The sequence below is a fragment of the Ranitomeya variabilis genome, chromosome 1 (assembly GCF_051348905.1).
Source record: "Ranitomeya variabilis isolate aRanVar5 chromosome 1, aRanVar5.hap1, whole genome shotgun sequence".
In the NCBI taxonomy this organism is placed as follows: domain Eukaryota; kingdom Metazoa; phylum Chordata; class Amphibia; order Anura; family Dendrobatidae; genus Ranitomeya; species Ranitomeya variabilis.
The window spans coordinates 1,161,480,584-1,161,495,329 of NC_135232.1; the positions used below are offsets into that span (position 1 = coordinate 1,161,480,584).

The following is a 14,746-nucleotide window of genomic DNA, read 5'->3' on the forward strand; positions in this document are numbered from 1 at the left end:
GCAGGGGGCTCCAGAAGACAGAGATGGTCCTATGACAATAACGAGTCCGCCCTGGAGCTGCAGAGCAGACTGCGGGCCCCTCGGGGCCACATGAGCTGAATCATTTTTCTCTGTAATCTTCGCCTTCTTAAAGGGAAAGTTACAGCACAACATGTAGAGGATATAGTCCTAATAAAAATCCTAGTTTTAGTGTCCAAATCAGTGCAGTGTTTGCTAATTGTTTTCCATCTATCTCTGCCCCCCTTCTTCTTTAAAGGGATATTCTCAAGTTTGGACGTTATCCCCTCTCCATAAGATTGTGAACAACTTTTCAGATCGCTCCGGGTCTTACCACTGGGACCCCCAGCAATCCCAAGACCTGTGGTTCTGCACAGTGTCATTCATTGTAATGTGACTGTTGGGGATAACCTATTGCATGGTTTGGTCACAGAAGAAACTTGTGAGAGTAGATTATATGGGGTAATTCAACTTTTATCTTCACAGTAGTGATGTGTCGTTCGCGAACGATCCGACACAAACAGTCAGCTTCCTGCTGTGAATGATGGTCACCGGCACACCAGTGAGAGCCACTAAAATCCCTGAATGGCTCTCACTGGGTGTAAGATCCCGGACTTCGGCAGGTGTAACCCCGCCCATCTGGGCAAAACTCCACCCAATCATCAATTTAATTGGTTCCTAGCAAGTGGGCGGAGTTTCTGCGGTAGGTAGGCGTGGTTTCGGGTGCCTGAACACACATTCAATGGGGATCCAAAAAGAGCCGATTTGTGAGCCAAAAGAGCCGGCTCTTTTTGGTGAGTGGAGCCATGAGAGCTGGATCACCAAAAAGAGCCGGACTACCCATCACCACTTCACAGAACATGAGGTACATGCATCAGCTTCTTAATACAGCACAACAGGAAGTCTGAAGGACCTTTTACCAGAGAGAAAGTGAAACCAAAGAATAACAAGTATATGCATTACATTCAACTAAGCATATAACAGTAACAACATCGCCGTCTACTGTCAGAAAAGTGTAAACTCCTCCTGCACACAAATAAGTCTGTATCTGTTGCATATCTGCCAACATAGTTACATAGTTATTAAGGTTGAAGGAAGACTTTAAGTCCATTTAGTTCAACCCATAGCCTAACCTAACATGCCCTAACATATCTGAGTGCTGCGCTGAGCTGGTGTTCGGCACTGCCATACTGATGAACAGAGCAGCAGTGAGAACGAGGCTCTTCACAGCCCTGGATCTTGGGATCAGTGGGGGTCCCTCTGTCCACTGTCAGATACCTCTGACTCCTACCAACAACTCTGTCCCCTCCAGACCCCTCTGTCCACTGTCAGATACCTCTGACTCCTACCAACAACTCTGTCCCCTCCAGACCCCTCTGTCCACTGTCAGATACCTCTGACTCCTTACAAGAACTCTGTCCCCTCCAGACCCTCTGTCCATGGTCAAATGCCTCTGACTGCTACCAACAACTCTGCCCCCTCCAGACCCTCTGTCCACTGTCAGATGCCTCTGTCTCTTACCAACAGCTCTGTCCCCTTCAGACCCTCTGTCCACTGTCAGATACCTCTGTCTCCTACCAATAACTCTGTCCCCTCCAGCAGACCCTCTGTCCACTGTCATATACCTCTGTCTCCTACCAATAACTCTGTCCCCTCCAGACCCCTCTGTCCACTGTCAGATGCCTCTGTCTCCTACCAATAACTCTTTCCCCTCCAGACCCCTCTGTCCACGGTCAGATACCTCTGTTTCCTACCAACAGCTCTGTCTTCTCCAGACCCCTCTGTCCACAGTCAGATACCTCTGACTCCTACCAACAACTCTGTCCCCTCCAGACCCCTCTGTCCATGGTCAGATGCCTCTGTCTCCTACCAATAACTCTGTCCCCTCCAGACCCTCTGTCCACTGTCATATACCTCTGTCTCCTACCAATAACTCTGTCCCCTCCAGACCCCTCTGTCCATGGTCAGATGCCTCTGTCTCCTACCAATAACGCTGTCCCCTCCAGACCCTCTGTCCATGGTCAGATGCCTCTGTCTCCTACCAATAACTCTGTCCCCTCCAGACCCTCTGTCCATGGTCAGATGCCTCTGTCTCCTACCAATAACTCTGTCCCCTCCAGACCCCTCTGTCCATGGTCAGATGCCTCTGTCTCCTACCAATAACGCTGTCCCCTCCAGACCCCTCTGTCCATGGTCAGATGCCTCTGTCTCCTACCAATAACTCTGTCCCCTCCAGACCCTCTGTCCATGGTCAGATGCCTCTGTCTCCTACCAATAACTCTGTCCCCTCCAGACCCCTCTGTCCATGGTCAGATGCCTCTGTCTCCTACCAATAACTCTGTCCCCTCCAGACCCTCTGTCCATGGTCAGATGCCTCTGTCTCCTACCAATAACTCTGTCCCCTCCAGACCCCTCTGTCCATGGTCAGATGCCTCTGTCTCCTACCAATAACTCTGTCCCCTCCAGACCCTCTGTCCACTGTCATATACCTCTGTCTCCTACCAATAACTCTGTCCCCTCCAGACCCCTCTGTCCATGGTCAGATGCCTCTGTCTCCTACCAATAACTCTGTCCCCTCCAGACCCCTCTGTCCATGGTCAGATGCCTCTGTCTCCTACCAATAACTCTGTCCCCTCCAGACCCTCTGTCCATGGTCAGATGCCTCTGTCTCCTACCAATAACTCTGTCCCCTCCAGACCCCTCTGTCCATGGTCAGATGCCTCTGTCTCCTACCAATAACTCTGTCCCCTCCAGACCTCTCTGTTTACTGTCAGATACCTCCAACTCCTACCAATAACTCTGTCCCCTTCAGACCCCTCTGCCACTCTGGAGTCAGCTTATCTCCATGTTAAAAACAAACATGTCCAGTCCTTCTCCACCCCGGAATCTGTGATTGGGGTACAGCCTGGTAGCTCCATGTTAAGCAGTTGGCTGATCCTCCAGAAAATGTCTTGTTTGGCAGGCCTTTATCTAGTGTGTGTGGACACTTTAGATGACTCTTCTTCGTGTTCGGTCATCTGGCCTCTTCCATGTGGACATCATCTCTCACTTCAGGAGTAACGTCTTAGTGACTTTAGATGTTACTGGTCAGTAGATCTGCCGGATGTCCACAGCGTCATCTGGAGTCCAGTGACTCATCCGGACATGTGCGGCCAATGTGTCCCTCAACCTTTCATCCTGGTTGTTTCATAATTCAATCTTCCTCTTCCATAATCAGAGCAATGAAAGAGTTTTGTTTCTCATCTCCATATAAAAGCCAAGGAAGTCCACATTTCCCAATAACCGTGTCATTTTGTCTTTCAGATGTTTCAGATTAGAAGTTACTGTTATGGAGATGCACAATGCTAAAACCATAAGTAGAAGGAAATCCCCCACATGTGCTTGGACCTGGAATAGTAAGTGCTGGACTATCAGAAAGTAAGAATGTTCGGACTCTGGTATCTGAGGGAATACAGGAGAATTCTTAGAAAATATAGTTACAGAACTTTCCACAGATCTGTGAGAATTACTATTGACTCATGGACTCCAATAAGGTTATGATCTTGTATATATAGGAAGACGGTCGGCAGATGTTCTGTATGTGGCAGGAGGTAATGAGTCCCACCGAGAGCTCAGTAATGATCTGGAGGGAACATAATGAGGAGGCTAATCTAATGGTGACACAAAACACCTGCTGCGGAAGAGGCCGGAAATTAACTTTACAGTAATGTCCATATTTATCAGATGGTTCTACAAGAGAAATAGTCAGCAATCCATGTATATTAGACTCCTACATGTTTTCTGGACAGTGGCTCAAGACACTCAGGGGAACAAAAGGGGAGAAGGCAGCAAAACGGATTTATATTCTAAGGAGAAGGGAAGAGAGTTGTCCCTCAAAACAGGAAAAAGATCGTAATTTAGGTTTACACCAATAAATAATGAACAAAAGAACCATAACCTCTAGATACAGAACAGTGACCATGATCTACACCTCAACATACAGAGAGATTGGACTCTCAAAAGTGCTCAAAAGTTTACATACCCCGGCAGAATTTTTGCTTTCTTGGCCTTTTTTCACAGAATCTGAATGATAACACCAACACTTTTTCTCCATTCATGGATAGTGGTTGGGTGAAGCCATTTATCGTCAAACTACTGTGTTTTCTCTTTTTAAATCATAATGACGACCCAAAACATCCAAATGACCCTGACCAAAAAAAAGTTCACATGCCCCATTTCTTAATACCATGTATTGCCCCCTCTAACATCAATGACAGCTTGAAGTCTTCTGTGGTAGTTGTGGATGAGGCTCTTTATTTTCTCAGATGGTAAAGTTGCCCACTCTTCTTGGCAAAAACCCTCCAGTTCCTGTAGATTCCTGGGCTGTGTAGCATGAACTGCGTGCTTGAGATCTCTCCAGAGTGGCTCAATGATATCGAGGTCAGGAGACTGAGATGGCCACTCCAGAACCTTCATTTTATTCTGCTGTAGCCAATGACAGGACGACTTGGCCTTGTGTTTTGGATCATGGTCATGTTGGAACGTCCAAGTACATCCCATGCGCAGCTTCCGGGCTGATGAGTGAAAATTTTGCCTCCAGTAATTGCTGATAACGTGCTGCATTCATCTTTCCTTCAACTTTGACCAAGTTTCCTGTGCCTTTGTAGCTCACACATCCCCAAAACATCAGCAATCCACCTCTGTGCTTCTTCCAACATGACAACGATCCAAAACACAAGGCCAAGTCGACCTGTCATTGGCTACAGCAGAACACAGTGAAGGTTCTGGAGTGGCCATCTCAGTCTCCAGACCTCAATATCATTGAGCCACTCTGGGGAGATCTCAAGTGCGCAGTTCATGCTACACAGCCCAGGAATTTACAGGAACTGGAGGCTTTTTGCCAAGAAGAGTGGGCAGCTTTACCATCTGAGAAAATAAAGAGCCTCATCCACAACTACCACAAAATAATTCAAGCTGTCATTGATGTTAGAGGGGGCAATACACGGGATTAAGAAATGGGGCATGTGAACTTTTGATCAGGGTCATTTGGATGTTTTGGGTCGTCATTATGATTTAAAAAGAGAAAACACAGTAGTCTGACGATAAATGGCTTCACCCAACCACTAACCATGAATGGAGGAAACGTTTTGGTGTTATCATTCATATTCTGTGAAAAAAGGCCAAGAAATCAAAAATTCTGCCGGGGTATGTAAACTTTTGAGTACAAGAAGAAGAGAAGAGAAGCTATAATGCTGCAATCCCCACACGCGCTTCCTGGACCGTGGACCGCAGTCTAGCACCATACTGTGACGTGTCTCCACTATCTGTGGACAGGGAGTACTCACTTGGCTGGTGGTTGAGGCATATGCTGGGACACTCAGGGTTAAAAAGTCCATTTGGTTTATTTACACTGCATGAACCTCTCAGATTCTTAGTAACATGCAGCACTCCGTGAACCCTCCGGCAACCATTCGGCTCTACAGTACCCATGGTCCTCGCTGAGCCCTGGGGTGCCTAATAAGGTTTAGTGTCCGTTAAGTGTCCGTGATGACCACACAGGTTCCCGGATACCTCTTATATCCTCAGTGGCATCTCCGAAGGAATAATACAGGCCTCCTCCCTCTGGCTCAGACTAGACAGCACTGCCGGCCAACTCTCCGGCTAACCTGCATGCCCAGCCCCTTATAAACTAAACAAGCCTCGTGGAACTACAGGTCCCAGCGCAACATTCCAGGCTTACAGCGCAGAGGACCTCCACCTCTGCGAAACATACCGACCATTCACAATAACGCCGGTCACTGTCTCACATTGCTCAGCTGAAGATCTATGCTGTGGCCACTTTCCTTCCGCCGGGGTCGTATATATCTACACTCTGCACGCACTTATGATGTGCAAATAACGATTCCTCTACGGTCTCAGTAAAGGAGCATCCCCATCCCAACATGTTGGATGTCACATTTCAGGTTTCCCTTAAAGGGGTTCTCCATAAACAGATAAAACATAAAAACTAAAGCTAAAGGAAATTTCATTATACCTGACGGGGTCCAGGTCGCAGAGGCTAAGATCTGACGTAGGGGGCCGTACCGCTGAGGATTATAGTTCTGAGTTCCAACAATTGTCATCTGAGGTTCTGTGGACCGATGCTGCTCTCAGGGGTCAGTTTCAGCGTGGCCTTACGGATGCTCTTAAGGAAGCTCTGGCTTTGCATTCTCCCCCTTGTTCTTTGGAGGAGGCCATGACTCAGGCCATTCATATGGATCATAAAATTCTGGAGAGAAGTGATGAGCGACAAGGAGATTCGGTCATTCTTCCCTAGTCGGTTTCCTTACCTGAGACGGTACCAATGGAGGTTGGAGCAGCCTGCTCTCGGGCCGTGGAGAGGAGACATCAGTATGATCTAGGACTCTACTTTTACTGTGGTCGTGCAGGTCACTATCTCAAGGACTGCTTGATTCTCCCTCAAGCAAACAAGCCATCTGGAAATGCCTAAGTCTGGGTGATATACGAGGAGGTCACCCAGACTTCCAGGTACCTTTTACTCCTCAGATAAAGTGCTGTTGAAAGTGGACCTACGTATGTTTTCAGAACCTGTGGTTGTCTGCACTTGCTTTCATTGACTGCTGGTCTGCAGCAAACTTTATTGATTCTGGACTGGCTCTTAAATTAGGATTAGGGATATTTAGGCTGGAATGAGATTGTCGCCATTGACAGGACACCGTTGCTCTAGAACTTTTTCCAGCTGGTAACAGTGGAATTCACACTAAAAGTGGGAACACTCCATTCTGAGTCCATCTCCTGTTATGTCTTTGATAATTTACCTGCTGGGTTGGTGTTGGGGTTTACTTGGCTGCATGTTCATAATCCTGTAATTGATTAGTGTTGGAAGGATAATGTTAAGTGGGGCCTCAACTGTCATAAAAAGTGTCTTCTGTTGTGAATTCTGCTCTTGGGCTCCCTCCGGTGGTTGTTAGTGGTAGTGCAGTGGTCTCTGGATTATAGGCCAGGGCAGGTGTTTCTGCTTATTGCAGCTCTATTAGGTATTTAGGTTTGTAGGATCCATAAATCCCTGCCAGTTGTCCATTGTATCTTGGAGGGATTGCATCTCTGTCTGGCTCCACTGCCCTGCTGTCATTTCAGCTAAGATAAGTGCCTTGTTTTGGTTCTCTGTAGCACGCATGCAGTGTGCTTTTATGTGCAGTGCAATCTATTGTGTTTTTTGTCCAGCTTGACTTGTTTGGATTTTTCTGTCATGCTGGTTTCTCTGGAGATGCAGATATACATCCTATGTCTTTAGTTAGATGTAGTATATAGTATTTTCTGCTGTGGAATTTTCTAGTGTTTTAATACTGACCGCTTAGAATTCTGTCCTATCCTTTCTATCTAGCTAGAAGGGCCTCTTTTGCTAAACTCTGTTTTTTCTGCCTGTGTATGTATTTCCTCTTAAATTCACAGTCAATATTTGTGGGGGGCTGCCTATCCTTTGGGGCTCTGCTCTGAGGCAAGATAGGATTTCCCATTTCCATCTTTAGGGGTATTTAGTCCTCCGGCTGTGTCGAGGTGTCTACGCCTGGTTAGGTACATCCCACGGCTACTTCTAGTTGCGGTGTCAGTATTAGGATTGTGGTCAGTACAGGTACCACCTACTCCAGAGATAGTCTCATGCGGCTCCAGGGTCACCGGATCATAACAGCTACCTAATGGGTGTCTGATCCACCTATAAGAGGTCGGTGGTGGCAGCATAGATGTCGTATTTATGTGGTGTTGGGGACTTGATGGTGACTGGATCAAGCTATATATATGTTCCTACCAGGAACCGGTGGTATATATACATCCTGTCACCTCACGTGACCCAGTATTCGACATAAGTAGAGCAGCTGCGCTCATTTTCTTATCCTCTGTCAATACCCATATTGGTCAGTAGGGTAAAGGGGCGCCAGAGAGCTGCAAGTTCCTGCTAAATTGGTGACAATGGCACCACCTCCCATGCTGCTCTCCTACACATGGTAGGGTTGTGCTATTCGATACAATCAGGGATTATGGGTGCCCTCATGTCCTCATGCATGGATATGTCAGGCGCTCAGTACATACTTTCCTCCGGAGTTCCTCCTGCTCCAGGCCCGGTCTTTTCCTCTTTCACCTTCTTCAGAACTTTTATGGTTTTCACAATTTTAACTTTTTTTTTCGTCACCTTCACTAGAAAATGCAAAACAGGAGATCTGGTGATTTATTTGGGGCCATATAGATTATACAGACACTGCTCATATATCCATACACAATCTGTCCAACATCCTACTAACATCCCATCCATTATCCATCCCAGGCAACAAGCACCCACTCTAATGCATCTCTGTCTTCATGCATCTCATCCAACCACATGTTATCCTTTATGTTTCCCATCGAGAGTGCAAATCATCCATCATACGACCTATCCACAGTGCATCTCATCCTTCATGTGTCTCTTCCAACCACATCTCTTCCTTCATGCCACCCATCCACCATGCAGCTCATCCTTCATGTGACCCATCCATCATGCATCTCATCATGCAAGCTACCTGTCCACCATGCATCATATCCTTCATGCCACCCGTCCACCATGCATCTCATCCTTCATGTGACCCATCCATCATGCATCTCATCCTTCATGCGACCCATCCACCATGCATCTCATCCTTCATGTGACCCATCCACCATGCATCTCATCCTTCATGCAACCCATCCACCATGCATCTCATCCTTCATGCTACCCATCCACTATGCATCTCATCCTTCATGCTACCATCCACAGTGCATCTTATCCTTCATGTGACCCATCCACCATGCATCTCATCCTTCATGTAACCCACCCATCATGCATCTCATCCTTCATGCTACCCATCCACCATGCATCTTATCCTTCATGCGACCCATCCACCATGCATCTTATCTTTTATTCGACCCGTCCACCATACATCTTATCCTTTATGTGACCCATCCACCATGCATCTCATCCTTCATGTGACCCATCCACAGTGCATCTTATTCTTCATGTGACCCATCCACCATGCATCTCATCATGCAAGCTACCCATCCACCATGCATCATATCCTTCATGCCCCCCGTCCACCATGCATCTCATCCTTCATGTGACCCATCCACCATGCATCTCATTCCTCATGCGACCCATCCACCAATCATCTCATCTTTCATGCTACCCATCGACCCTGCATTTCATCCTTCATTGGACCCGTCCACCATACATCTTATCCTTCATGTGACCCATCCACCATGCATCTTATCCTTCATGCGACCCATCCACCATGCATCTCATCCTTCATGCTACCCATCCACCATGCATCTTATCCTTCATGTGACCCATCCACCCTGCATCTCATCCTTCATGCTACCCATCCACAGTGCATCTTATCCTTCATGTGACCCATCCACCATGCATCTTATCCTTCATGTGACCCATCCACCATGCATCTCCTCCTTCATGCTACCCATCCACCATGTATCTTATCCTTCATGTGACCCATCCACCATGCATCTCATCCTTCATGCTACCATCTACAGTGCATCTTATCCTTCATGTGACCCATCCACCATGCATCTCATCCTTCATGCTACCATCTACAGTGCATCTTATCCTTCATGTGACCCATCCACCATGCATCTCATCCTTCATGTGACCCATACATCATGCATCTCATCCTTCATGCGGCCCATCCACCATGCATCTCATCCTTTATTTGACCCATCTACCATACATCTTATCCTTCATGAAACCCATCCATCATGCATCTCATCCTTCATGCTACCCATCCCCCATGCATCTCATCCTTCATGCTACCCATCCACAGTGCATCTTATTCTTCATGTGACCCATCCACCATGCATCTCATCATGCAAGCTACCCATCCACCATGCATCTCATCCTTCATGTGACCCATCCACCATGCATCTCATCCTTCATGTGACCCATCCACCAAGCATCTCATCCTTCATTCGACCCTGCCACCGCGCATCTCATCCTTCATGAGACTCATCCACCATGCATCTTATCCTTCATTCAACCCATCCACCATGCATCTTATCCTTCACGCGACCCATCCACCATGCATCTCATCCTTCATGCTACCCATCCACAGTGCATCTCATCCTTCATGTGACCCGTCCATCATGCACCTCATCCTTCATGCTACCCATCCACCATGCATCTCATCCTTCATTCGACCCATCCACCATGCATCTCATCCTTCATGCGACCCATCCACCATGCATCTTATCCTTCATGCATCCCATCCACAATGCATCTTATCCTTCATGCAACCCATCCACCATGCATATTATCCTTCACTCGACCTGTCCACCATTCATCTTATCCTTCACGCGACCCATCCACCATGCATCTCATCCTTCATGTGACCCATCCATCTTGCACCTCATCCTTCATGCTACCCATCCACCATGCATCTCATCCTTCATTCGACTCGTCCACCATGCATCTTATCCTTCATGTTACCCATCCAACGTGCATCTCATCCTTCATGTGACCCATCCACCATGCATCTCATCCTTAATGTGACCAGTCCACCATGCATCTCATCCTTCATGCTACCCATCCACCATGCATCTTATCCTTCATGTTAACCATCCAACGTGCATCTCATCCTTCATGTGACCCATCCTCCATGCATCTCATCCTTCATGTGACCCGTCCACCATGCATCTCATCCTTCATGCTACCTATCCACCATGCATCTTATCCTTCATGTTACCCGTCCACTGTGCATCTTATCCTTCATGTGACCCATCCATTATGCATCTCATCTTTCATTTGACCCATCCACCATGCACATTATCCTTCATTTGACCCATCCACCACACATCTTTTCCTTCATGCGACTCATCCACCATACATCTCTTCCTTCATGTGACCCATCCACCATGCATCTTATCCTTCAGGTGACCCATCCACCATGCATCCCATCCTTCATGCGTCCCATCCGCCATGCATCTTATCCTTCATTCAACCCATCCACCATGCATCTTATCCTTCATGTGACCCATCCACCAAGCATCTCATCCTTCATGTGACCCATCCACCAAGCATCTCATCCTTCATGTGACCCATCCACCAAGCATCTCATCCTTCATTCGACCCTGCCACCGCGCATCTCATCCTTCATGAGACTCATCCACCATGCATCTTATCCTTCATTCAACCCATCCACCATGCATCTCATCCTTCATGCTACCCATCCACAGTGCATCTCATCCTTCATGTGACCCGTCCATCATGCACCTCATCCTTCATGCTACCCATCCACCATGCATCTCATCCTTCATTCGACCCATCCACCAAGCATCTTATCCTTCATGCATCCCATCCACCATGCATCTTATCCTTCATGCAACCCATCCACCATGCATATTATCCTTCACTCGACCTGTCCACCATTCATCTTATCCTTCACGCGACCCATCCACCATGCATCTCATCCTTCATGTGACCCATCCATCTTGCACCTCATCCTTCATGCTACCCATCCACCATGCATCTCATCCTTCATTCGACTCGTCCACCATGCATCTTATCCTTCATGTTACCCATCCAACGTGCATCTCATCCTTCATGTGACCCATCCACCATGCATCTCATCCTTAATGTGACCAGTCCACCATGCATCTCATCCTTCATGCTACCCATCCACCATGCATCTTATCCTTCATGTTAACCATCCAACGTGCATCTCATCCTTCATGTGACCCATCCTCCATGCATCTCATCCTTCATGTGACCCGTCCACCATGCATCTCATCCTTCATGCTACCTATCCACCATGCATCTTATCCTTCATGTTACCCGTCCACTGTGCATCTTATCCTTCATGTGACCCATCCACCATGCATCTCATCTTTCATTTGACCCATCCACCATGCACATTATCCTTCATTTGACCCATCCACCATGCATCTCATCCTTCATGCGTCCCATCCACCATGCATCTCATCCTCCATCTGACCCATCCACCATGCAGCTCATCCTTCATGTTACCCGTCCACCATGCATTTCATCCTTCATGTGTCCAATCCACCATGCATCCTATCCTTCATGCGACCCATCCACCATGCATATTATACTTCATTCGACCTATCCACCATGCATCCCATCCTTCATGCGACCCATCCACCATGCATCTTATCCTTCACGCGACCTATCCACCATGAATCTCATCCTATATGTGACCCGTCCACCATGCATCTTATCCTTCATGCGTCCCATCCGCCATGCATCTCATCCTTCATGTGACCCATCCACCATGCATCTCATCCTTCATGTGACCCGTCCACCATGCATCTTATCCTTCATGTGACCCATTCACCATACATCTTATGCTTCATGTTACCCGTCCACCGTGCATCCTATCCTTCATGTGATGCATCCACCATGCATCTCATTCCTCATGCGACCCATCCACCAATCATCTCATCTTTCATGCTACCCATCGACCATGCATCTCATATTTCATGTGACCCATCCACCATGCATCTCATTCCTCATGCGACCCATCCACCAATCATCTCATCCTTCATGCTACCCATCGACCATGCATTTCATCCTTCATTGGACCCGTCCACCATGCATCTTATCCTTCAGGTGACCCATCCACCATGTATCTCTTCCTTCATGTGACTCATCCATCATGCATCTTATCCTTCATGCGACCCATCCACCACACATCTTTTCCTTCATGCGACTCATCCACCATACATCTCATCCTTAAGGTGACCCATCCACCATGTATCTCTTCCTTCATGTGACTCATCCATCATGTATCTCTTCCTTCATGTGACTCATCCACCATGTATCTCATCCTTCAGGTGACCCATCCACCATGTATCTCTTCCTTCATGTGACTCATCCATCTTGCATCTCTTCCTTCATGTGACTCATCCACCATGCATCTTATCCTACAAACGTCCCGTCCTACATACTGTTGTCTACATATATTACGTTAACCCTGTGTGCCTCATCTACCAAATGAAATAGCTTACATATAGCAAATAATCATGCTAGACCTTTTTTTTTAATAAAAAAAAATAAAATATATATATATATATATATATATATATATATATATATATATATATATATATATAAAATCATCTTGCCAGAAGATATAGAACTTAAAAGTTGTGAAAGATTGCCACAAAAATCTACATAAGGACTTTCCCTTTAAGAAGGCGTCCTGCTATAACTCTGTCCCCGCACCTGGGCTCTAGTCCTTTCTGCCGGAGATGTTGAGGCCAGCGCGGGGTCTGTATAAACATGGGGCAGCTGCAGTGGATGTAATGAGAGGGTCCTGTGTATATGATCTTCACCCCGTCTGTTCTCCTGGCTGCACCGTCCCCTCTTATGCCTCCTCTGCAGTCAGTGATGTGGGGCCATCACGGGTAAGCGACACCATATTTATCATCGAAGCCTCCTGTAGTCAGTGTCGGACTGGGATGCCAGGGGCCCACCACTAACATTGACATTGGGGGCCCACATTTCTCACTGCCCTAATTCACAAATGTTCCTATATCTATATACAATCATAAACTGGGCAGTTTGGGTAATGAATGAGGAGACGCTGCTTTTCTTATGTACAAAATGAATCAAGTAAATAATGCCAAGTACTAGCCCGGATCTGCACAGCGGCCCACCGGAGGATTCCCCTGCTCCCCTATCGGCCAGTCCGAGCCTGACTGTAGGATTGTACCAGACCAATGTGTCACAAACTCCAATGCAAAATCTGTAACAATCCCGGAGGCCCATCCGTCATTTATACTGGGCGCCAATGTGTGGCTACCATATATGCACCCGCTACAGCCACCCCCAAGTCACACACATCACTGGATGAAGACGACTGAACGAGTATAACAAACACACATACACTAATACACTCATATATACCGGTATATAACCACATACATACACAGAAACACTCACATAGACCCGGTATATAACCACATACATACACCAATACACTCACATAGGCCTGGTATATAACCACATACATACACCCATACACTCACATAGACCCGGTATATAACCACATACATACACCCATACACTTATATATACCTGGTATATAACCACATACATACACCCATACACTCACATATACCTGGTATATAACCACATACATACACCCATACACTCATATATACCGGTATATAACCACATACATACACCTGTACACTCACATAGACCTGGTATATAACCACATACATACACCCATACACTCACATAGACCTGGTATATAACCACATACATACACCCATACACTCACATAGACCTGGTATATAACCACATACATACACCCATACACTCACATAGACCTGGTATATAACCACATACATACACCCATACACTCACATAGACCCGGTATATAACCACATACATACACCCATACACTCACATAGACCCGGTATATAACCACATACATACACCCATACACTCATATATACCTGGTATATAACCAATATACATACACCAATACACTCATATACACCTGGTATATAACCACATACATACACCCATACACTCACATAGACCCGGTATATAACCACATACATACACCCATACACTCACATACACCTGGTATATAACCACATACATACACCCATACACTCACATACGCCTGGTATATAACCACATACATACCCCCATACACTCACATAGACCTGGTATATAACCACATACATACACCCATACACTCATATACACCTGGTATATAACCAC

The 14,746-nt window shown here is 46.7% G+C and overlaps 1 protein-coding gene across 2 annotated transcripts in view; it reads right to left on the reverse strand.

The window, feature by feature from the left end:
* LOC143793452 (putative carboxypeptidase X1) overlaps positions 1–14,746 on the reverse strand; it is a 123,777-nt gene that overhangs the window by 81,768 nt on the left and 27,263 nt on the right. Inside the window, exon 2 of one of the 2 annotated variants that reach the window (XM_077280433.1) lies at positions 8,065–8,169. The exons of the other annotated variant lie outside the window; for it this stretch is intronic. Coding sequence (XP_077136548.1) covers positions 8,065–8,169 — 105 coding nt within the window. The remainder of the gene's footprint in view (positions 1–8,064; positions 8,170–14,746) is intronic. 2 annotated transcript variants of the gene reach the window in all.